General features: G+C 41.9%; 1 protein-coding gene across 1 annotated transcript; it reads left to right on the top strand.

Annotated features, from left to right (window-relative positions):
* The first annotated feature begins 6,319 nt into the window (after positions 1-6,319).
* SDR16C5 (short chain dehydrogenase/reductase family 16C member 5) lies at positions 6,320-17,366 on the top strand. Its single transcript, XM_057397835.1, has 7 exons — positions 6,320-6,383; positions 9,129-9,472; positions 12,608-12,739; positions 13,787-13,886; positions 15,035-15,179; positions 15,766-15,891; positions 16,439-17,366. Exons 2-7 carry the CDS (start codon positions 9,152-9,154, stop codon positions 16,530-16,532), a joined length of 918 nt encoding a protein of 305 aa, XP_057253818.1. The 5' UTR covers positions 6,320-6,383; positions 9,129-9,151; the 3' UTR covers positions 16,533-17,366.
* The last annotated feature ends 7,673 nt before the right edge of the window (positions 17,367-25,039 follow it).

Genomic DNA, 25,039 nt, shown 5'->3' with positions numbered 1-25,039 from the left:
TCAAATAAATCTGGGCAAATTGATGTAACAAAGCCATCAAATTGTAAATATAGTAATTAATGTACATGAAAATGTAGCAGAACTTACATAAAGGATGGGAAATAAGTCTAAAAGAGCTGGACATGATTTTTTTTCTTCCTTTTATATCTGAAATGTCATTTTCCTTATACTCTTTAACTTTCTAACCCACAGAGCACTACAGAGGCAAATAACCATGTTAGTACTCAAGAACTCAAAAGTCCTGAATACAAATCATCTCCCTGGTTTGGATCAGAATTTTACATCATTGACTTGCACTGTATGTAGTATTGTGTGTACCATGCCACATAAATGAGTATCATTGAGGCATATCTAAAACCACCTGCTAGAAATCGGGCCTGTACACCCTTATCTGCTTTTGGGGAGTGGTTTAGCTTATTCCTGTATTACAACACAGTCTCCCACCCACCGCTATCATGTACACTCAATTAATTAAAACGTTGCAGATTCTTCTTTCTGTTAGCTGACTATCAGCCTTGCTGCCTCATTTCCCAAACATCACTATGGAGCTCAGATCTCTTTTGCTAGTTTTGCTCCCCTGCTGTGTCTCTTAATTTTTCCATGTCAGAAACCCTGTAATACTCTTTTCTTAGGAAGAAGTTTTTGCAAGTCCTAAATGGCAGGAAGCTGCCTCACTGTTTACTATTCAGTGAGGATTATAAATTACCTTTTTTATTTTTCCCACCTTCTCCCTTTAAATCCATCCTGACAGCCTGCAGACGTCTGTATTGTGAATGATGTTTTAGCCCAAACTCCCCAAGTAACCACTCACGAATGTATTTTCTTCACAGAGAAAGGAGATAAATCGTGTGGGCCACTTCCTCACGCAGTACAGGCAGGTTCTCTTACAAGTAAAACTACTACGAGAAATATATACCATGTGCACATAGGGCAGCATGCAAAAAACAGTGAGCAAAAAGACTAGCAGCAGTCTTTGCAGCTTACTGTGGCAGGGTACTGACCGTGTTCCTTGTGCATCAAAGTTAAAGCTTGTGCATTTGCGCATAAAATCCCAGTGACAGATCAGAACACCCAGTGCTACCAGACAAGGCCCTGATTTATAACACCACGCATACTTAATATGTGAGCATATGCTTTAACACTTCTGTATCACATTAGAATTACTTGCACCTTTTCTTTCGTCTTGCTGTTCTGAGTAAAGTGGCTCAGCTCTGGAAACAGATGAAAGCTCAGCCAATGATGCCTGCCTGCCTACCTGAGCAAGCACTCAGCTGCCACTCCCAGCTACTTTGTGCCAAAGCGTATTTGGGATCAACACACTGAACACTTCTGCACCCAGAGGTGAGCAGAGCATGCCAATTCCATTCCTACTGCAGGGAGTTCAATAAAGTTCCACACTTTGTGACTTCAAAAAGGTGATGCTGCTGCTGCCATCCACTTCTGTACTGCTGCGTGAGGGTAGGTATCAGCAAGGCCAGGTACCTGTGCTGTACCCATGTGCCCAGCGTGACTCAAAGCTCTGCAGCTCTGATAAAGAAATTATAACCAGGCATTTGCCATGTCCTCCTGGGAGGTGAAAAATGCACGTTTAGGTCCTTCACCTCGTAACCCTGCTGTAACAGAAACTGGCAGGTTTTCGTGACTGAAGGGCATACACCCCTTTTACCATTAGCAAACACCGGTTAGTCACAAGAGGTGATGTAGTCACTTACATACACAAGGAACAATTGGACTTTGGCATTAGAGGACTAACATTAACAGGCATTCCTGTCTGAGGAAAGAAGATGATTTCAGACACACCCCTGTCTATAATGCTACGTACTGCTGGGGTTAGTAACTTCTGCCCATGCAGAAGCTCTGATTAAGTTAGCCTCACTTTGCAGGCTTTCACTCCTCTTCCCACACAATCCTCTGTACTGTGTAGGCATACGGTAAATCTGATTACAGAGCTGGCCCAGATGGAAAAACGAACCCCAGTTATTTTCTTGCAGGGTTTTACTTATCAGTTCTGATGAGAGTCACCACATGCAGTGAAATGCTCAGCAAATGAAAGACAGTGTCATGACCTGACACTGACCATCATACTGTAAACACAGCTAAACAGGCTGTGAACTGTGGGGTCTGAGCATTTAATGACTAACTCGTAATGATACTTAGTGGTGTTGTGTTCCTCTTCTGTTGAGGATTTGTCCCTTTCTGAATTTGATTTGCAAGGGATAGAAGCACGCTGTTCAGTACACCACTGGTGATATTTGCTGTGTTGTTAGTAAATACCTTGGACAGATGTTAGCACAGTACATCTTACCCCCTCACCCTCACTGAACAGGACTTGACACTCTTTCCAGATGCAGTGAATAGGGCACTAGTGGGTTGTTTGTCACTTGTAGAATTCCTGTGTTTTCAGTCTGCTGATAAGGGGAACTAGAATTCAATCAACTCCTGTTAGAGGGTAAATATGAATCAATCAAAATGTGTATAATGAATGAAACTTCAGAATGCAACTGAAGTTTTCTGTGTTCAGGATGCTGATCTGGGATCGTTTGACTGGAATCTCCTTTGCCCCAGTTGTTTTTCTTCTTCTAGAATAAGGAGAAAAGGTAGATTTTGGAGAATTCTGGCTAAGTGGTGTTTGCCCTACTTCCTTCATAGGCAATGTGGAAGACATCTGACTTGTATTAGCAAAGCAGTAGTTTTCAAACTAAGACCCACTTTTCCCTGGGCAGTTGCAATGTGACTAAAGACAAATTTGTGTAGGCTGCAACTGAAATTATGTAACTGCAATTGCTAAAGCAGCTGACATTGCCACTGGAAACTTCTTGGAATTCTACAGGTTTCACAGTAGATGCCTAGAATAAAACAGTATATAGGCACCAGTGGTATCACCTGTACTTCCTTTTGTACTTCTTGCCAGTTAAAAGAAAGCAGAAAGATCAGACTATTTACAAGCATGTTACACTATTTATCTTCGACAGCTAGGGTATGTGGAGGATAAATAATGCTTTGATATCAAAATATTTATCACATTTTGAGTGTTCCAATAATAAAGAAAAAAAAAAGCTTTTAAGAGAATATGGCTCCAACAGCACCAGGGTAGTGGTGGTGTTTATTATTATAGTGAGGATGAGTACCCTATCACCATGCATTTGCATTTATCCAGCTTCGAGCAACCATTACTCTCTATTTGCTTTATCTTCATTTGTTGTGACACATTCATAATCATGCCGAAATGGTACGGAAGTCAGGTCAATGTAATAAAGAATCTATCGCAGATCTACATGAAGCATAAATAGCACTTCAGTGTGCTACTGGTTGCGTTGTTCCACTACAGGTGCCAATATCTACCCAACAACAAATGTCAAAGGCTTTCTGGAAATTAAAGTAGACCAAAATACAGTATAGCCCTAGGTAAAAAACAGTTACAGACTAGCAGTACACTCGGGAAGCACAAGTACTGCAGGCAAGCAAAAGTGAGAGCACTTACAAAGTTGTTCTTATGACTGAACGACTTTGGCTTCCTTTGAAAATATCCAGCTTAATGTTACCCAAAGCACACAAACAACACCAGTCCCAATTCTGCACTCCTGGAATTTTGCCAGCACTCACAAACTGGTCCAAAATAATGTGTGGCAAAATGGAGACATATGAATTAGGGTAGTTCCGTTTCTGGACTTGAATCAAGAGTAACGATTCTGCCTGGGTCTTCTCTGACCCAGGACTGTGGAAGACACTAATGTGACTCTTTAAAAAGGGTTTCTTTGCCTGAAGGCTAATTTTAGCCTTTCATCATACAGACGAGTAAACTGAAGATATTTGGCGAGTTTCATTTTGTCAAGTTTTAGTCTGTTAGTTTATTACTTGCAGCAAGCCTTTGTACAAGCTAGAGAAAGAAGCCAGGTCTCCTACCTTCCAAGCTTCAACTCTGATCATAAGGTCAGCTTCAGTGTTAAATGTTATTAATTTCCAAGTATTACTACAAAGCACATTCTGTTTACACCTTTTTGCAAATTACATGAATGGCTTGTTGGTTTGTTTGGGTTGTGGTTTTTTTTTTTTTTACACTTCCTTGTTTTAAGCGAGTCACTGTAAACAATACAACCCACAAAAAGAAAGCAGCAGCCAACACTGTATTTCATCACTGTTGCTGGGTATCATTAGGCTCCTGAATTTACTGCTTTACTACAGTAACATAGTAACTCCCACTATTCTAATCCAGCAGTTAATTTTTCTTCTCTGAAGAGCTCTTGAGGGTGCAGCAGTTTTTAGTCAAGCACCTAGACTCTGACCCAAAACTGTGTACCTGAAAGACCTTTTGACCTCTTTCAACAATAGAATGTGCAGGGGAAGCAAGAAAAGTATTTATTTAAACAGCACTGCACCTTTCAAGCCCTTGCTCTTCTTGACTGTAGGGAGTTATATGTTCCAAGACAAGCGAGTAAAGCAACGTACTCCTTTGCCAGTATGTATCACCCAGGATGCTCTCCATCCTTTCTCCTTGGAAGTGTTTGTGCACACGAAAAGTCTTAAAATTTCTTTGGAATTACTGGATCAAGCGTCAGATTTTTGAAGCTGCCTAAGGAAGCTTACATTACGAATTGCTGTTTCATATGCATTAATTTATTAAGCAGTATACTAAATCTGGTGTTTCATAAGCAAGTGTTTGCTTAATTCATCAGATGACAATAACACTCAAAAAGCTGTGTTTCCATACTTCTACAGAAGTATACCAGCCACACAAACATGCCAGTCTTCAAAGGAGGCATATTAATCCATGCCAAGAAAACACCTGCAGTCATATTTTTTTTGTGGTGTGTTTTGAGGTTGCTGAAGGTTGGAGAACATGCTCCATCCTTGGCAGTGTTCAACGCCAGATTGGACAGCTGCCCATGGCAGTGGGGTTGGAACTAGATGATCTTAAGGTTCTTTCCAACCCTAACTATTCTATGATTCTATGTGCTGATCACTATCAGTGGTGCACCGATGGCAATATCACACCAACCGGACTCCCTGATTCCCACCCATAAGTTGATCCATAGACTGGAGAGTAAAGGAGTGATCAGCAGGAACCACTCACCCTTTAACAGCCCCATATGGTCAGCGTAAGTCTAATAGAGAGTGGAGACTAACAGCTGACTATCGTGGCCTGAATGAAGTCACACCACCATTGAGTGCTGCCATACCGGACATGCTAGAACTTCAGTATGAACTAGAGTCAAAGGCAGCCAAGTGGTATGCCACGATTGATATTGCCAATGCATTTTTCTCAATTCCTTTGTCAGCAGAGTGCAGGCCACAGTTTGCTTTTACTTGGAGGGGTGTCCAGTTCACTTGGAACTGACTGCCCCAGGGGTGGAAACACAGCCCTGCCATCTGCCATGGACTGATCCAGACTGCACTGGAATAAGGGCAAACTCCAGAACACCTGGAATACACTGATGCTGCCATGGTGTAGGCAGTACCGCTGCAGCTGAACTCAAGACCCTTGGCTATACTAGTATTCTTGACTATAGGTAGAACACATTTCACAAGCCCAAGTCTCCTTCACACCCTGGAAAGGGTACCACCCTGGAAGGGCCACGTTCACCCCAGTGAAACCCCTTCCGTGCAGCATGGCTTCACATGGCCAGGTTATCTCATCATACCCAAAGCATACCCTCGGGTGCAGATCTTACACAGAACAAGCACACAAAGCATAGCGGCTTGTTTACACGAGCTTCCCTAAATCCTATACTTCCCAAAGCTCAGTACTGCCAAACCGGTTCCTCCAGATTTCCTCCGAGGCCGCCGCGTGCCCTATCCTCACTCTGGCACCGTTCCAGCCGCCACACACGTCTTTCTGAGCTCCTCGCCGCACAGTAAGGATCGTTCCTGCACCAGCCCCGCAATACGCATCTAGCCCAGCCACACGAAACCCGCCTGCTCCCAGCGATCATCTCTCCAACAGAGACTCTTCTCTTCAAGATCGAAAGCACGTTATAAATGGTGCTACCTTTAAAGTGGAGACAGCTGCCCGATAACCCCCGCCCAACACGTTGCTTCGTCCTTGAGCCCTGAGCCCTTCCCCCGGCCTTAGCCTCAGCGAGGAGCCAAGGGGCCCCGTAAGCCCCGACCGCCGCCCCAGACAGCAGCTCCCCTTCCCAGCGGCAGCGGAGCTCCAGCTCGGCTTCCCGGCGCCGGCAGCGCATCGCCCTTTCTCTCCGCCCCGCCCCCGGGCTTCCGGTCAGCCCCACGCCGGGGCGGGCAGGCGGTGTAAAGGTTGGCCCGTCCTCCCCACCCGGTTCCGTGGTGGTGCTTGTTTCCTCCTGCTGCAACCTCTCGCTCGCCGCGGGGCTGCTAGCGCCGGTCAGGTGGGGTGCCCTCTGTGTCCTTCAGCTCCACAGCCAGAGGTACCCGCGGCTGTCCCGGTGCTGGGGAGGTGGGGAGCGTGGGTCCCGGGGGTGAGAGAAGGTGGTGAGCGGGTCACCGCTGCTCAGAGCTGCCCGTGCGGTTTGGGGCTTGGTGGTGTCAGTGCGGTTAGCAGAGGAGAGTAGGGCTGCCCAGCGGCTTGCGGGTGGTGAGGAGGGTATCGTGGCACAGGACCAGTACGGTTCTGGGGAGACCCAACCCTAGAGACGCAATGAGTAAATTCATGCTTGCCAAACTCCACTCAGATGACTGGGTGAGCAACCTTTAATCCCTTTGGGTAGTAGAAGTGTTTTGTGGTTCAGGTGCCAGCCTTAATGCTGCCCTTGTGTTTCCTGAGCACTTGGGAGTCTGCAAGAGCCTCTCGGCTGTAAACATTAGCACACCTACCAGCAAGTCTGTGCTGGCAAAGTTATTTGTGCTTGGAAAGAAATCTGTGTGATAAGCTATTGTAAATCCTCTGATGCTTCACTACAATATAAAAACGCTCCATACTTATGTCTGTTTGTGTGTAGCATATTAAAAAACAATGCATGGTATCAGAAGGGATCTGAGATCTTTATTTGTGCTGATGGTACCCTTGGTTAATTCACCTGTAAACAGATCCCTGCTTGCTCCAGTTGAGGAGCCAAAATCAGCCTTGGCTAATGTAATTGTCTATGGATATGCTTGGTTACAGTAGCTGTGTAATTAGCAGTGCTAATGCAGTGAGAATGGAGGACACTTGGCCCAGTCAAAGCTGGGCTGGCAAGAGATGTGTCAGTGGGAATTAAGCATCTCATTGAAGGATGCGGAGTTGGTGATCTAACAGAAAGTCCCCTGTGGTCTGTATGCCTAAACCAATTCTATTTCTCTAAAAGAAAGTCGGTACTTCCCTAAGATTTAATCAGCCTCTGCCCTGTGCAAACCTAATTCATTATTATTTTGCTTAATAAATTGCTAACCCAAGTTCTAAACTGGGTTTAGGTCAAATTGTGTATTATATTTTGAAGGTAATTGCTGCCCTTAGTTTTCCATAGGGATTAACTACAACATTCTTATCTATTTCAGAGATACCAGTCTGCTTTCAGAGTGTGTTGAGTCAGTGTACTCAAGTTAAATTCAGCAACTACTTATTTATTGCTTCTGTTTTAGGTCCAGCAAAGAACTCTGTTTCCAAAAACTTGCAGGTTTCTTGATGCACATGAAATTTAGTAACACTTTTCCTGTACAGCTCTGGTTTTGTTTATATCTGTAGCAGCTCTATGTGAGCTTACTGCAGGAAATGTCAATGTTGGCTCTAGAAAAATATTCCTGTGCTGATTTGATGTTTCTTCCATTTCTTACTGGTGTTACTGCCTCTGCACGCATTTTGTCCCTTTTAAAAAGGGAACAAAAAAAAACCCTTATCCTGTGGCTTCTCTTCAGAAAGAACTTGTTTCCCTACCCACTAAGGTTTGATGAATGCTTTTCTGTTATTGGAATGTTTTTGTTATGTCCTAATGCTTCTGACAAGAAAACTCCCTGAAGTAATTTGCTGTGTTTCAGCAGAGGCCTGTCCCTTTTCAGGTCTTTCCTTGCTTCCTATGTATAAAGCCAGAGACTCATGATAACACCTGTATGTCCACATGCTGAATTTCATGAACTTTGCTCAGAATAGCAGAGATCTAAGTAACTTATCTCTTTGGTACTTGTCAAACATGATTACCTATACACATAGATAGCAGTGTTAACTAAGAGATGTGCTCAACCTGGGAATGAAGTGCTAAAGGTTGAAGTGTAAGTCCCAGTGTGCTCTACATTTAGCTGAGAAGGAAGATATTAATCCATAGTTAAACCACAGTTAGTCAACAATTAAAACATGCTTTAACTGTAGCATTCATATACTGGGAAATAAATAGCATTCTTTCAAGGACTTAAATTCCTGCTTTGTGTAAGCATTACTGACGAGTACAGATTTTGAAGTTAACGCATACCTGAGATTCAAGCCCATGACATTTGCTTAATGCAGGAAGGTGAAGAGAAGAAACTCTATAGGTTTGCAGTGTGTCCCTAAACAAAAAACTATTCAGTTTTAAAAGTAGGCTCTCCTTCATAATAGTAGTACTGGTAGTTTGTAAGCAAATAGTGACAGCTAGGTGTGGTTTGGAGGTTTTTAAGCATATTGTATTCTGAAGCTTCCTATGCTGGCAGTTTGTCAGCAGGGTTGAGGCTGTGACTTGGTCTGCATATGATTTCTTAATTACAAGGAGTGCCTACAAAGTAAAAATGTCATAGTTCTAAAAGGAGAAATTTTTCCTGACCTGAAGAACTAGCCTGTGAGCTCTAAAGTTGTTTGATCAAGCTGTAAGGTTTGATTGGTAATTGCCATGAATTTCTGCTTAAGATGTTCAGGGTGTAGCCATCACTTTTTTGAGTTCACATGCTGACAGAGCAGAGATGTAAACCCATGACATGAGGAGTAGGGAATTGCTGAAGCAGATGAGGACAGGTGTCTCCTGCCTCTGCCAAATGTTAAATCAACTGTATGCTGTGTTCTGGAAGGCAGTTGAAGCAACCTGGTGATGATACAGGAAGGACAAATGTGTCTGATGTGCAGATACAAACCTATATAGCTTTTTGAAGCAACGCTCAGAAGCAGGCTACAGGAAAATATGTAGAATGGATCTGAAAATGCATTTTGAAATACTGATGTTCCTTTTTTTTCTCATTAAGGCTTAACCTGTCTGAAAAACATTTTCTTTTACCAGGTATCTGAAGAAATATTCTCAAGATGAACTTCTTCCTGGAAACACTCAAAGTCACTGGACTACTTGTCTATTACTTGCTGGAGTCACTAGTGTTCTCAATTGTGCCTAAACGGAAGAAGAGTGTTAGTGGTGAAATAGTATTAATAACAGGAGCAGGAAGTGGCATTGGGAGACTCTTATCCTTAAAGTTTGCCAACCTTGGAGCCACAGTGGTTCTCTGGGACATTAATCAAGAGGGGCTTAAGGAGACAAGTAAACTGGTCAAAGAAAATGGAGTGGTGAGAGTGCACTCCTATGTCTGTGATTGTAGCAACAGGCAGGATGTCTACAGGGTAGCTGATCAGGTAAGCATCATTTGTGGCTTTGATGCTATTGTAAGATGAGTGCATGCACATATGTATGGTAAGTTTTGGTGACTTCAAAGCAAGAGATTAAAGTGGATTGATTCAGAATGTACTTCACATGCTACCTTTTTCAATAATACTGGTTTTTAGAGTTGACTTGTGTACGTCTGCTCCTTTAAAAAGGGCTGGTTCTCTTTTTCAGTAGCTCATTTCAACTGAGGAGCTTCTCATTCATTCAATTACTGAGCAAGATCTTACTGGTGAAGTGCAGAAAATCGGTTTATTGAAGCTAAAGCAGTGTTTAAAGTGCTGGCAGGCTTTTTACCAAAAGTAAACCCTAAAGACCATACATTGTAAAAAGGATTAACTGCTTTGGCAGTTTTCAGATAGCTCCATGGCTGTGAATAGATGCTTGCAGGCCCACTTTATCAGCATTAATAAATGTATCCAGAAGTCTTACATATTTCATACTTTCCTTTCTGAAGAGCTTTGTAAATATAGCACGTGGTTAAATATTTTGGGCAGACAAGTAGAACTGCCAGAAGCTAAAATTGCTTAACGGTTTCCATTATAACAACCTGTCTTCATTTGCTTAACATGTTGCTAATCTTAACTGCTGGACTGGGAGACTTCCACAGTGAGTGTTTGCCTGAGGATGAATTCTTAAAAAAACAATAAAGATTCAGCTGTCTTCAGGAACATCTGTTGGCTGCGGTGGTGTTCCTCTTTTGGTGCTGCATAAGAAGCTTCAGCCTTCTGCATTTTTATATCTGCAAAAATGACTAGAACAAACTTCTTGATAAGAGGAGCTTGTGCATGACTTAAAGCTTGTTCGAGGGTGATGCTGTTGGTTTTGTAATGCTGGTCACCCTTGGTCCCCTGTGCAGCCTCATTATGCTGCCTGAGTTGCACAGCTGCTGTCCCTGTGGAGCAGTTGCACATGTCTCACCACAGCCCTGCAACTGTGCTTCCTGCTCAGCTGGAAGCAGTGGAGGAGGAGGGAGTATTCCAGTGTGAAGGACACTGGAATGAAGAAGGTAGAAAATAACCTTCAGTTTTCAGGACTCAAGGGCTAGCCATTCTGTCCCATGGAGGAAAGTAATAGCAGAGCCATTCTAGCCAAACAGAAGAGGGTGTAGCAGAGTATGTAATACGGATTTGGGATGACAAAACCAGAGGTAGACAGGAGCCTAGCACAAGAAGTGGTAAGAGGGTCTCAGTGCATGATTCCTCACTAAAAATCTTCTGTCAGCAGTTCATTAACAGCTAATCTGCTAATAATCCTCCTGCTGAGCCACATAGAAGAAAAGACCCTACTATGGTTATTTCAGAAATGTCATGCCCTACTGACAACTGATGTAGAATCATACTGACAACTTTCCTATCTTAGTTGACAACAAGACTCTAGTATTGGTGCTTGGTGCCACTGTTCACTTAATGCAGTGCAGTAGACTTTGGATCATAGTGTTCAGTGTTGGGCTTTGCAAGATGAGGCAGCATGGTTCCAGGTTTTGTTCCCCCCGCCCTGTGATTCAGCTTCACACAAAGATTTGGAGTTTTGCAAGACTATAGTGAACTAAATTCATGCACACAGGGCAGGATATGGTTGAAAACTTTGTGCCTATTAAAACAATCTCAAAGCCAATACAAAATGTATGTATACCTTAAATACCTGCTTCTGGTACTTCATGAGCCACAGAGAGACCTGGAAATAGCCATTCCACTAGGAAGAAAACCAAAAAGCTCTGCACATGGTGGTGTCCTTGTTCCTTTCCTGTACCACCAGGATGAACAACAGTTTTTGGCTGTCAGGAAACTTAATTATAATATCCTTGTTCCAGAAGTACCCAACCCCAAAAGGAATGTGGCCTTCTTTGACCTACTCCTCCCTCCCTTGACTTCAGCTGAACTTTTAAGAATCTAGAGCTTTGAAAGAGGGAGTAACTCTATGGGTATTTTGATCCTGCTACTTTTGAAGAACCAGAAATCTTTTCCTCATTATGTTGCAAAATGACATCTGGGTTCACATTTACTTCCAGGATCCCCTGCATATTATCTCTTTTGCTTATCCATTGTCTTTTCTGCTTAGTCAAGATGACAGCTTGCAGCCAGTTTTCCTCTTTTCTCAGAATGCTTTCCTTTGCAGAGGAGCAACAGTAGAAGCATGCTTCCTGGTGGTATTTTGCGCTGCCTATAGAACACCCGGTGCTTTCTTCCACCTCTTGTAGGCAGTTTGGAGGGGTTTGTGGTTCTTAGAAAGCTGTTTTGGGATGGTCTTTGGGAACTGTGGTAACTGCTCACTACTAAACTTCAATATAAAAGCATAAATATAAATGCAGAAACAAACAAGAAATAGTGTTTGTACCTCAAAAAGATGTTTAATAAGATCAGCTGGAACATACTTTCCTGCACTGCACAAATGGGGAGATTTAGAGCTTTGGCAAGCTCACCTCTTCCAGCAATTAGGGGAAAGGCTCAGTAAAGGTCTCCTAGACTTTGCCTCAAAGCAGAGTGGGGAAGCCTGGGCTGAGTGTCTTGACAATCAGCAAAAGACTCGAGTACTGTGCAACTTCAGCCTTCAAGTTGTATGGCAGCACTTTTTCTGTGCTCAAGTTGCTCTGTGGAAAACATAAGAGGGTTTGAATATAATGCAAGGAACCTCCCAAGTGAACGTTTAGATATTGGAGCACTCATGTATATTTGATGTACCTCATCCTGGTGAATTTGCATGAGGATCTATGTACTGTGCCTCACCGTGTGGCATAAGAATGGCCTTGTGAGCAGGATTGCCTGTTGGTTTTAAGATGGTTCACTATATCGAAATACTTGTGTTAATTAAACTCTCTGCAGTAGAAACTTGTCTGGAACAGTCACAGCAAGAAGCAGAGCTGCTGAAAGCAGAAGCCTATGTGGAGCTGTTGGGCTTCATACCTCCAAACTAATTCCAGTTGTGAGCTCGGCTCTAGAAAGACATCGGGTGGGAACATGCAAGAACCTGAGATGTTTGCATCTGTAACAAGCATAAGAAGTTCAAGTTGATACATGTTATGTTTCTGTTTGTTATGTTTTCATATGTAAAACTTAGAAGGCATATTTTGTATTTATTGCATTATATCTCGAGGCTTTTTGTTTTAGGTTAAAAAAGAAGTTGGCGATGTTAGCATTGTAGTCAACAATGCTGGTGTTGTAACTGGGAAGAGATTTATTGATTCTCCAGATTCACTTGTGGAAAAAACTATGGAAGTGAACATAATGGCACACTTCTGGGTAATACCTGTACTTTGCATATACGTGCTAAGACATTGGTTAAACATGTTTTCAGTGTTAATTTTGCCTTTTGGAATTGAGAGAAATATGAAAGGATATATAGATCCTTGTAACTTCATTCAGAAATGATATGAGAAATTGCTTTCTATGGAAGTCTGTAAAATAAGAGTGCAAGAACAGATCCTTTGGGATCTTCTGGGGTATGTAGATAGAAGCAAAACTGTTTCATATTTAGAAATGCTCTTAAGATTGAAGTTTACCATTTGCTGAATTCTGAAGCTAGTCATAATCTCAAAATTAATAGTTATAATCTCAAAATCAATTGACATGAAGGAGGCTCAGCCTAAAAGTTGCTGCTGTCTGCTAACAGGGAAGTGTTCAGTTCTGCTTGTGTTCTAGTTGCTTTGTGGTTATAATAGTTTCAGCAAGAAATACCACATGTTCAGACAATGCTCTTAAGTGGGGCTTTTGTCCAAAATGAGTAACTTAATGTGCTTTTTCTTCCAGGGAAGGCAGGTCATCTATATGGTGTTCCTATCATAAATAATTGCAAAGGAGATATTAGAACATAGAATCATAGAATAGTTAGGGTTGGAAAGGACCTTAAGATCATCTAGAATTAAGATCATCTAGAACATGCTTCAGTTTCTTCATAAATAAATTTAATCACAAAGATTAAATGAATTTAATAGAAGGAAAAAGTGAAACTCAGAGTTTTGCCGTTTTACAAAATTCACAGTGAACACTTAATTCTCATTTGAAGCATTGCAGTGCTGAGCTTTAGGCTGAAAGAAACTTAACAACTAGCTGAAGCTGTATGTTTAGCTTTCAGCAAGTTACGTCTGTCTGTGGTGTTGAGGACAAACTGGCACTGGTGGGGCCTGGAAAGTCCCAGCTTTGTAGCTGAAGGTTGGAGTTCAAACAACAAACTCCTTCCCCCTTATTTAAACTGTAGGGCGAATTTCTTTATAAACAACACCTTCAGAATATTATAGCACATATCTTACTTAGTAACATATTTCATTGCAACTCTGACTTCTGTTGCAGACTTACAAAGCCTTCCTCCCAGCAATGATAGCCTCTAACCACGGACACTTGGTTAGTATTGCAAGTTCAGCGGGACTGACTGGAGTCAATCTTCTTTCAGGTGCTGTATTAAAGCTGTTATTCACCTAGAAAATTAGTCTGATTTAAACTCTACAATCAGTACTCATGAAAATAAATGCTGATTTTGAGTTTCTGTGTCTGCGTACAGGTCAAGTAAATGGTCACACTTTCAAACTAGCTGACCTTAAGCAGACCATTCCTTTCAAATGAGTTTTCACTCACAGTGCTGTGAAATAGGGTTTTCTGCCAAGGCAGTTAGAGGATCTAGGAGCCATGTAGAGCTTTGGAAACCAAGAACTTCAGTGGTACTAAAATTAACCCACAGGTATTTGGTAGGGAAGAGGCCATTTGGTGGTTTGGTTTTGGCAAGTATGTTCCCAAGCTAAGCAGAGCCCTGTACGGGCTTCCCTGATTCAGAGAGCTACTAAAATCCAGGTGTGGTGCAGAGGTGTGATATCTCATTTTGCATTCTCTGTCTCAGCCATTCATTCAAGACAGCCCACACAACGATGGAAAGAAAGTGTTGAGATTAGGGTAACTCAGAAGGCATTTTGAAAAATGTATGCAAAGGGGGAGGAAAATGAAATAAGGTGACATAGCAGTAAAACAAGTGTAGCTTCAAGGCATTGATAAGACAAATCGAGTTTGGAGTTGAAACCACATTAGAGTCTTGAAAGCTTGAGTTTGATGCAAGAAGCTAGTGCATGAATTCAAAGATAAGGTCTGGTATGAAAAGGTCATTTCATTTGCTGTTGTTCAGTAGAGAGTGGAAAGGTGATTTGCTGGGATGTGGTGAGAAACCCTTTGTCTGCCAGTCTAGAAACAACAGTTAACTCAGGAAGGGGAAAGTAAAGGAGTGAGTCACATCAAAGTCAAATTTCATTTGTAACTTAAACCTGAAAACAGTTGCTACTCTGTTGTAAAGTATTTTATTATTGGACGGTAATTTCCTGCAGGTACTGTGTATATATAATTTCTGTAGTAAAGTGTAGTAAAGTTGATACTGTTAAAAAACAAACGCCAATCTGTGGTGAGATAGTTTACTTGCTAGAACATAGTTTTGTCCCAGTTCTCTGTTATGTTACAGCTCCTGTGTGTGTATTCAGTGGCAGGACTTACTGAACCTGTTTAGTAAAGTTTAATTAGTAGATTAAAATGTTTAACTGCAATGTTTTGTTTATTTTACAGATTACTGCGCAAGTAAATTTGCAGCTGTTGGTTTTGCAGAGTCAGTTAATCTAGAGATGAGAAGACTGGGAAAGACTGGTGTTAAAACCACAATTGTGTGCCCTTACTTCATAAACACAGGGATGTTTGATGGCTGTAGCACTAAGTGAGTAAACCTGTGTGAGGTTTTTAATGCAACTTACATGATTAGTATTTTGCATACTCCTATTTCCTTATGAAATTCATGATCTAGGCTTTTCTCTGCTTGTGTTATTTTTAGGGCCTCAGGTGGGTGTTAACAGTGCTTATCCAGTGAGTGGGCAACCCAAATGGCAAAGCCCTTGGTACTTTGATATTCATGTAAGCTGAAATGTGAAACTTAGTTGGTGTCCTTTCCTCTGCAGAAGCCAAATGCTCCAGCTGCCCTCTCTGTTTTCTAAACCCCCATTTGCCTCCTGAAATCAGTGGCATAGCTTTGCTAGAATGTTTGTATAATGACAGAATTTGAGGAGCTGAATAAAAGCCTGTTGTGTCTTAATATGAGGACTGCTTGTGTTACGAGAAATCATGCAAGGGGAAAGTAACAGTGGCCACTCACTCTCTACCGTAATGAAGGTTCTATTGTTCATAGGATTTGTGGTATTTATTTCTTCTTTTAGTTGACTAGCTGCAAAATTGAGACTTTTTGAGTAAAATATTTGCTTTCTGAATCCAAAGCAATTTGTTACAGTAAGAAATGCCTTCTCTTCCAGGTGGCCACATGTGCTTCCCAATCTGGAGCCTGAGTATGTGGCTGAGAAGATAATCACCGCTGTTCGGCGGGACCAAGAAATATTGCTGCTACCGCGTGTTCTTTATTTCTTTTTTGCTTTGAAAAAGTAAGTTATGCCTCTCCTTTCCCTCTCTTCTGCCCAGGTCTGTTTCAGCTATGTGCTTGACTAAAAGTGCCAACCAGGCTTCCACTGGGACAGAACTTAATGAAAATTCACACCGATGTTTCTGGAGTTCTGTCTTTTTTTTTTTTTTCCTCATCTCTAGGGGTTCACTCTACCCTTGGACCACAGAACAGTGACAGGAATGTCTGACTTTGACCTGCTGACTCCATTTGCTGTAGTTTTACTGTGGGCTGTAGAGACTAGGCCTGCTTCTTAGTAACTGCATATCTGGTGTCTTGCTCTAGCATTAGGGCACTTCTGACTGGTGCAAGCCAGACTGGGGAATTGATCTGCCTAATAACTCAGGCTGCCAAGGGAGTGTAAGGGATATTTTGAGAGGACCAGTGGTAGTATATTCTAGAGAGAATACTGTCTTTGCTAGTATTTGCCAGGTAAAACTAATTCTGTGATAAAAATGCAGAACTCTACTAATGTCTGTTCTGGTTTGTTTATTTGTTAATGTTCTTTCTTCAACTTCCCTGTCTTACAGCATCCTACCAGTGAAAGCTTCTGTTCTCCTTATGGAGTATTTTGGAACCCTCCATGTCATGGATAACTTCAAAGGTCGAGCAAAGAAGGACTGAAAAAGCACAAGATTCAGAGACCAGCAGCTCTAAAGTGGACCTTGCTGAAGGTGGTGGTGGTAGGAAAGAACTGTTTCTCTAGCAGCTGTGAACTGAAGGAGCCTCACCTCTCATTAGTAACAGGTTTTAAGAAAATTGCTTTTTAGTTGGCTCTTAATCAGTAGCTTTCACTCAAACTATTCATTTTTAATCCAGTGAACTGTTTTCTTTTCACCTTATTGTGAAAATACATTAACTGAAATTAGTCCTTTCAGTTATGTCTGCTGTAATGCCTTAAACATGATCCTGCATCACAGACTAATACTTGGCACTTCTGTGGGAGAAGGGACTGAGAAACCACATGTATTTGGCAGGGAGCCAGGAAAGCCTCTTGTGGACCTGACTTCTCACTATCATTCACTGAAATGTGAGGAGGGGCAGCACTGCTGGTGCTGTTGCCATTCGCTGGTAAGCTGAGAAATTCAAGAGCTTCCTGAAACAACAGATTTGAATTTATACAAATGGAAGCTTTGTGAAATGAAAATATGTTCTGTGTTGGTGCAGAAACAGAAACATATATCAATTTTTGGAGGTGGTGATCTTGGGACTCACAGAGGGATTGCTGTGAAGTCCTAACAAGAAGATGGCATGAAGTGGCAGAGCATCTCAGTTGTGACAGCATCGTGTCTGACAGCATGAAGTACAATGCAGCTCCTACAAAGGAATCCTTGGTTTCATGACCATTGTTTGAAACTTCAAATAGTCTCTAAAAAAAAATGACTGGGTTCCAAATTTGACTGGAGTGGCTGCATTGGTTTGACTGTTGCTGATTCAAAGACAGTACAGAACATGGTATTTTGTCGCCTGTTGTTTCTTTACCATGTGAGTTCATGTTCCTGTGGTACAGAAATCTTACTATCCTGTAATGCTTCAAAGCACAGAGAATGTAATTTTTCTTGTCACTAACTTGATCCTCTGAGTAAAACTGGGAAGGAAAACAACAACAAAAAAGTAGCAGCTGAGATACAGGCTCTATTATTATTTACTTTATGGATTTGGAAATCATACCCCAGAGCAATAGGCAGCTGCTTGGAAACTGGTCTTCATGGTGATGTGATCTCATCTGAGGAAGGAGCCAAGCAGATTCCTCTTTTCTGGTAACTTTCCTGGGGCAGTTGATGCTCACCTGTGTGGACTGTGTGCCTCAGTAAGCAGCTGTCCAAAACCCTAAGCCTTCTAAAATAAATCTTTTAACAAAATAGCTTCTCTGACTGAGTTCTTCTTCCCTGTGACAGTCCGGTTTGGGTTCACAGCTATCAGATATTCTAGTGGAATGCAGAACTACTGTGTCTCTGGTGAGGCTTATGAGGATCACTGAAGTTTCAAAAGGTGGGGGAGCATTACAGGCAGTGGCTTTTGTCCACTCACTGTGTAACACCCTTTCTCTGTAATCCTAGGTATCTCCGTCTTAACAGATTTTTTTTCTGCTTGCCAAAGCCACCAAGCTCACATCCTGATGTTATGAAGATAGCATATACCTGAGGAAAATAGCTTTGTCTGGGGCAGAAAAGTAGAAAACTCCTTCACACCTTCTTCACTTGCCCTCAGCAATATTCACACTAGGAATAAGAATGTTCTCATGCTTGGGACACAGATGGATGAAAAAGGTATGACAAAGGCAAAGGCTGTGTGCCAAGGTGCCTTGCAGTGTTGGGTCTGCTGGGTACTTACTGCTTGATCAAAACAAACCTTGATTATTGGTACAGCTCTGTTGAGAGATGTCGCCCTTATCGAAGGTGGTGTGTCTTGAGGTCCAGTGGCAGCATTCCTGGCTGTGGCACAGAAAGGAAAATTAACAGAGCCAGAACATGAGCAGCAGCTACAGCACTGCTGGCAGATGCCTCCAATAGCAAAAAGAGGTTTTGTCTGTTGGCACCATAAACTTTATGCCATGAAGGTGCCATGATTTAGGCTGTGAAACCTGTGGGGAGGAATCAAGTCCATGGGACCTGATGAAATCCATCCACAGCTCCTGAAGGAGCTGGCAAATGAAGCTGCTAAGCCACTGACCATCGTATTTGAAAAATCATGGCAGTCAGGTGAACTTCCCAGTGACTGGAAAAAGGGAAATATAACCCCCATTTTCAAGAAGGGGAAAATGGGTGACCCCGGGAATTACAGAGCAGTCAGTCTCACCTCTGAGCCTGGCAAAATCTTGGAGCAGATTCTCCTGGAAGGCATGCTAAGGCACATGAAAAACAACAAGGTGCTTGGTGACAGCCAGCATGGCTTCACTAAGGGGGAATCCTGCCTGACCAATTTGGTGGCCTTCTACGATGGGGCTACAGAACTGATGGACAGGGGTAGAGCAGTTGATGTCATCCACCTGGACTTGTGCAAAGCGTTCGACACTGTCCCACATGACATCCTTGTCTCTAAATTGGAGAGACATCAATTTGATGGATGGACCACTCAGTGGATAAAGAACTGGCTGGATGGCTGCACACAAAGAGTTGTGGTCAATGGCTCAATGTCCGGCTGGAGACCAGTAACGAGTGGTGACCCTCAGGGATCGGTGTTGGGACCGGTCTTGTTCAGCATCTTTGTTGCTGACATGGACAGTGGGATTGAGTGCGCCTTCAGCAAGTTTGCTGATGACACCAAGCTGTGTGGTTCGGTTGATACGCTGGAGGGAAGGAATGCCATCCAGAGGGACCTTGACATGCTTGTGAGGTGGGCTGATGCCAGCCTCATGAAGTTTAACCATGACAAGTGCAAGGTCCTACACCTGGGTTGGAGCAATCCCAGGCACAGGTACAGGTTGGGCAGAGAAGAGATTCAGAGCAGCCCTGCAGAGAAGGACTTGGGGGTGTTGGTTGATGAGCAAATGAACATGAGCCGGCTTCAGTGTGCGCTTGCAGCCCAGAAAGCCAACCGTATCCTGGGCTGCATCAAAAGGAGCGTGACCAGCAGGTCGAAGGAGGTGATCCTGCCCCTCTACTCTGCTCTTGTGAGACCTCACCTGGAGTATTGTGTGCAGTTCTGGTGTCCTCAACATAAAAAGGACATGGAACTGTTGGAACAAGTCCAGAGAAGGGCCACAAGTATGATCAGGGGACTGGAGCACCTCCCGTATGAAGACAGGCTGAGAAAGTTGGGTCTGTTCAGCCTGGAGAAGAGAAGGCTGCATGGAAACCTCATAGCAGCCTTCCAGTATCTGAAGGGGACCTATAGGGGAGCTGGGGAGAGACTCTTCATTAGGGACTGTAGTGATAGGACAAGGGGTAACGGGTTGAAACTTAAACAGGGGAAGTTTAGGTTGAATATAAGGAGGAAATTCTTTCCTGTGAGGGTGGTGAGGCACTGGAATAGGTTGCCCAGTGAAATTGTGAATGTTCCATCCCTGGCAGTGTTCAAGGCCAGGTTGGACAGAGCCTTGGGTGACATGGTTTAGTGTGAGGTGTCCCTGCCCATGGCAGGGGGGTTGGAACTAGATGATCTTAAGGTCCTTTCCAGTCCTAACTGTTCTGTGATTCTATATATCCAAACATACATACATATATACTTCAATTATACTTACATGAAGTATAATATTAAAGTTTTGTTTGGAATCTGCCTGTAATATTTACATTCCTACATGTAAACAAACAGTTAGAGCTTCTGTGGTGCCTAATGAAAGTCTCCATTTGTTAAAGCTTCATGCCCACGTACTCCATGAAATCTGTTTTAGAAGGCATACTTTGCCACAAGACTGATCTCCAGAATTCATACATTTTCACACCAATAGATCTATTAATTTTTAAACTCTAAACCAAATACAACATAAACGAAGAATGACTTGAGGTGAGGAAGGGACTCAGAAGAGGCGGTAGCTAAAATAGACTCTTGCAGAGACTATTTGAGATTAGAGAGTGCTAAAAGGTTTTGTTTGGTCCTAGTGGGGAACTAACTACCCTTCTTATTCTTTCCCTGTTGCATAAGCAAGCAAGAAGCTTTGACTTTGTTGGGATGCATTGACAATATCTGTTAATCAGGGGCAGAAACTTTCATCAACCAAATATTCATGCACTGCATCAGTAATGACTTACTAGCACTTCAAGATTTCTGGAAATTCCTTGGCTGTCATCCTATTACCACTCCCAAGTTGGACTATAAGGAGACTTGGATAGAAAATACTAAAAACCTTTTATTTTGTCTGTAGAGAAAGGACTGCTATAAACTGATGGATGTTATGTTAGAGCTTTTTAAAGACTACCAAGATGAATTGATTGAGAAGGGAATAAGAAATCTAATAAAAGAAATAAGATCCCTCTTAACAAAAGCCATGGGAAAATCTGATGGGGAAAAAAAAATACTACCTGTAAACTTACATACACATATATTATGCTTAACTTTATTTTACAGTTAATAGAATGGTAAATAGTTGACTTCACTAGTCTGAGAATTCCATCACTAAAATGGCTGATAGTTTGAAAATGAATTGAGAAAGATCAATTCATTGGTCTTTGTGATTTTGTATTTGCCTAAAAACCAGCAAATCACAGACAGTACAATGCTGACAATACTTGTTTGGCTCTAAGAAATATTTGTGTGTGCTGTCATGAAACTGAGCACACAGCAGTGGCTTTCCACTGAGGTTGGAATGTTATTAAGAGTACAAAATATTAATGTCATTTAGAGATGTATGTGTACCCTTGCATTTGTTTTTCTGTAAATATTTGGATATCTGCATTCTGCAAGTGGTGATGTTCTGGAACCTCAAATATCATTAAGTCCAATGTCTGCTATTCCAGACAATGGAATATTGTTTAATATGAAAGATGTGGGATGTTAATGAAAAAATATGTGAAGGAATGCCTTTGAGTAAACATATCTGTTTCTCAAACAACATGCTTATCATAAGACTAATTTGAAGGCTTATTGAGAGACAGTAAGCATGAGCAAACCTGGCATGCTGGTTCTTTCCAATGTTAACAAAGACTTGGAGATGATCTCACAATGGCTGCTTGCTTGTCAGCAGGAGTGGTTGGTGCTACTGTCGCTGAGAACAGGCGGCTGCCTTACACACTAAACTTTGACTATTGAAGAAGGTACTGATATTGAAAGAAATAGCCAAAAAGACCCATTGAGCACATTAGTTAGAAATTACTGTGGTAACTAGCATTGATTTGTAACTCACAAATAGTCTCTGTTTGTAAGGACATTTAGACTCACTTGACAGTGACAATAGGTTCTCCATGTTTTTCTCCCTAGCAGCTGGTTGTACATGTGCATTCCCATAGAGATGTAGAGCCTGGCAAAGTTTTCCATGTTGATTTTAGTTTTAGTTCTGTCTTTCTCCACTATTATCAGTCCAGAAAACAGTCATTTGAAACAGCAAGATTTCAGAATATTTTTCTAAATCACATTTCCTTTCAGGAACAATCTGGTTGGAAATACTCCATTACTTTCCATGCCACCAACTGGAAAACAGTGAAATGTCCATGATCAGTATTTCTCCAGTTACACTGTACATTAGCTATTCACTGATTGGTTTTCTGTTTAAGAAAGCTTTACAGCCCCATCATGAACACACAGTTGCACAGGGAAGCTTTTTATTGAACAAGATCTCAACAGGGATTGTTGAAGTCACACTAAAATCTGTGCAACCACCTCTAATTGCAGCGAGTCTAGATGTGCAAGCAGGAAATTCTCCCAGCTAGGCAGAAGAAGACAATTTTATTGCTAGTCTGCCTTGACAGCTCATGGTTGCTTGAGGAAACTGAGCCAAGCTATCGCTTTTAGCATTGCAGGTGATTCACCAGCAGCTGAATCATCCCTGTCCAAGGTTATTACATCCAAAACCCAGGGAGGAGGGGCAGCTGGGAAAAGGAAACACAACAAATCTTCCTCCACTAATTCATGCCATCTGGGAGTGACAGCCCATAGGCCTGCAGCTTTATTTGCAAAATATTGTTTACAGTTTTTATTACAAAGTCCATAGGGAAAAAGACTTAATTTTATTTAACAGCTCATCATCATTACACAAACTGTTGTTCTGGATTCAGCTTCAGAAAACAGGAAGCAGTACTCATAAGATTGGTTTGTCAGGCTGTTTTTTTGCAGACTTTTGTTGTTAAAGGAACAATTAGATGGGAAAATTGGAACTGAACTCACTGTCATGCAACTGGAGTCTTTCAGTGTTAGAGGTCTTTCTGGTGAGCCACAGAGGATATGAGCTGTCGCAGAGTCTTGACTCACCACTTTGTTTGGTGGCAGCCCAGGCTTACACAGGAGGTCTCTTGACCTAAATGTTCAAAACTGAACAGAAGGGCAGCAGTCACAAATGGTTATCTGTGAGCAGATGCCATGTGGTGCCTGTAGCTCACATGTTCCAGTCCTTGCACAATCACTTTGCTAAAGTGTGAAATTGCATAAGACCAGTCATTAACCCTACAGAAGCTGTTCCTGCTGGGTTAGCAGATCTGATGAGCTAGTGAAAGATCCAGCAGGTGTGAGACCTGGCAGAAGGCTGAAGATGAGACTGTCTTAAGCAAGGGGATGGGGTAAAGGCAGCAGGGTCTATGCCATCTGACAATGGTGAGCTGTTAGCTACAATTTAACAAACCTCACAACATTCCGTTTACTGATTTCACATACTACTTAACAGAAAAAAAAAAACCAAAAAAAACAAATCAGTAATATTTAGTTGCTTTCTGTCTCCTGAAACCAACAATTAAAGACCAAACTTTGCAAGATAAAAGTACACAGTGGATTATTCATTAACCCATAGTGAAGGAAAAGCAAATTCACAGGCTGTGTAATGCTTCAGAACACTTGGCTACATTCAAAATATGTCTCGAAAAACACTTTGATCTGTAGTTTCCATGGAGAAGGATCATCTACTGTACTTCCACTCTGACCATGCAGTGTGGGTTCAAAACAGTTCCTACCGTCAAGGGTGGGGGTGAAAGGAGTGGACACACTTGTCTTCTCAATGGAAAGGTAAACTTTGGCTTCACCTCAGGACAAGAAAACTGGATTAGAACTAGGCTCCAGGTTCCCAGATTAGCTCAGTTTCTATGAAGGAAGCATGAGTGAAGGCAAAATATTCCCGTATCTTGCCGCTCTTTTTCCTCAAACTTTCCCAGACAGAAGGAGTCAGGAATTTAGCATATGGTGCAAGTTCTTAAGGTATAAAAACATTACAAATGTGATAGGAACAGTTAAAGGTGAGGATTTGAGATGTAACAAGTGGTTGGGCATTTCCATACTATGAGTATGGCCTGAGACATAACCAGAGGGCCAAGAATCACAAGGAAGACACACTGCCTAAAATCACAGCTTTCAATTCTGATAGCTTCATCTAAAACTCACAATGCTTGAGCCTGTTATATATTTATTTTAAGGCAGATTTTACACTGGCAATAAAGCCCCTCTTCTAGAGGATTTTTTTGCTTTTAGGTAAAAACATAGTTGCATTATTAAATACTAAAATCTGCAAATACTCTTCAAGTATTCTTTTTCTTCCATTCTGTTTCCGCTTGCTTGAATTATCCTCACAAATGATACCTAGCTTAATAATATCCAAATAGTTTACACAGGTCTCAGAGAAAGGGGGGAGGAATGTTTGCTCCTAGTTTTGAGAGCTAAAATGTGATTTCTTCTCCAGAGGGAAAACATGCCCATGACCATACACATGCAGTGAACACTGACATGTAAATGCCTTCATAGATGTGTGCTGGTTTCCTCTCTGGTGGTGGTGTGTGGCTTTTTGTTTGATTTTTAGGGGAATGAGGCCTAGAATTTTGAACAATGAAACCATTGGTATAAGTTTACCTGGAAAAATACCTGTCTTCATAATAGGATTAGAGATGGCCTCTCCAGAGGAGCCATTATAGTTGTGATCCTTGCATCACTTTTTTTTTAGCACAGCTGGCAGAATGTGATTTGTGTGAGGAATCTGACAGTTGTTTTTCTCTTCTGATTAATAAAATCAAAGGTGTCCTTGGTAGCAGGGCAAAAATCAGGGAGGACATAAGGAGCAATGAGCTACTGCCTGATGTCTTTTTTGATTTTATCTCAAGAATTAGGTTTTGTAGTACCTGAGGAAGAAGGTTCTGAGGATATGATCTGGCTTCTCGGTAACAGAAAAAAAAAAATACTTTGGCTTCCTATTACTGTCTTTACTGAATCTAAATACCTTTTAACTCTGCTGAGTTGCCAGAGGCTGTGGGCTCTTTATTTCAATGTTTATATATGAAGCAAATCTTCACCCATGCTGCTTGCTTCACCCCCAGATAAGTTGTTAGGAGCAGATAACACACCTGCTAGTAAGCAGGATGTCACACCTGGGTCTCTTTCAAACAGCTTTGATTCTGTTCAGCAGAGAGAGAACATTTCACAAGGTTATCCTCATTTACAGCAACTTGTGACATTCTGAGGTTCATTCAAAAGAAGAATGTCTAAACTCCTTGATGCGAACAATGTGTTTTCTTACTTGTAACTGGTATTTGAGAGTTTAAGAGTTTCCCATCCATCTCACAGAA

Source organism: Pezoporus wallicus, unplaced genomic scaffold, assembly GCF_028554395.1.
Source record: "Pezoporus wallicus isolate ANWC-B61680 ecotype Strahan unplaced genomic scaffold, APGP_CSIRO_Pwel_v1 contig_227, whole genome shotgun sequence".
Classification (NCBI taxonomy): Eukaryota; Metazoa; Chordata; class Aves; order Psittaciformes; family Psittacidae; genus Pezoporus; species Pezoporus wallicus.
This window is presented reverse-complemented; position numbering and strand designations above follow the sequence as displayed.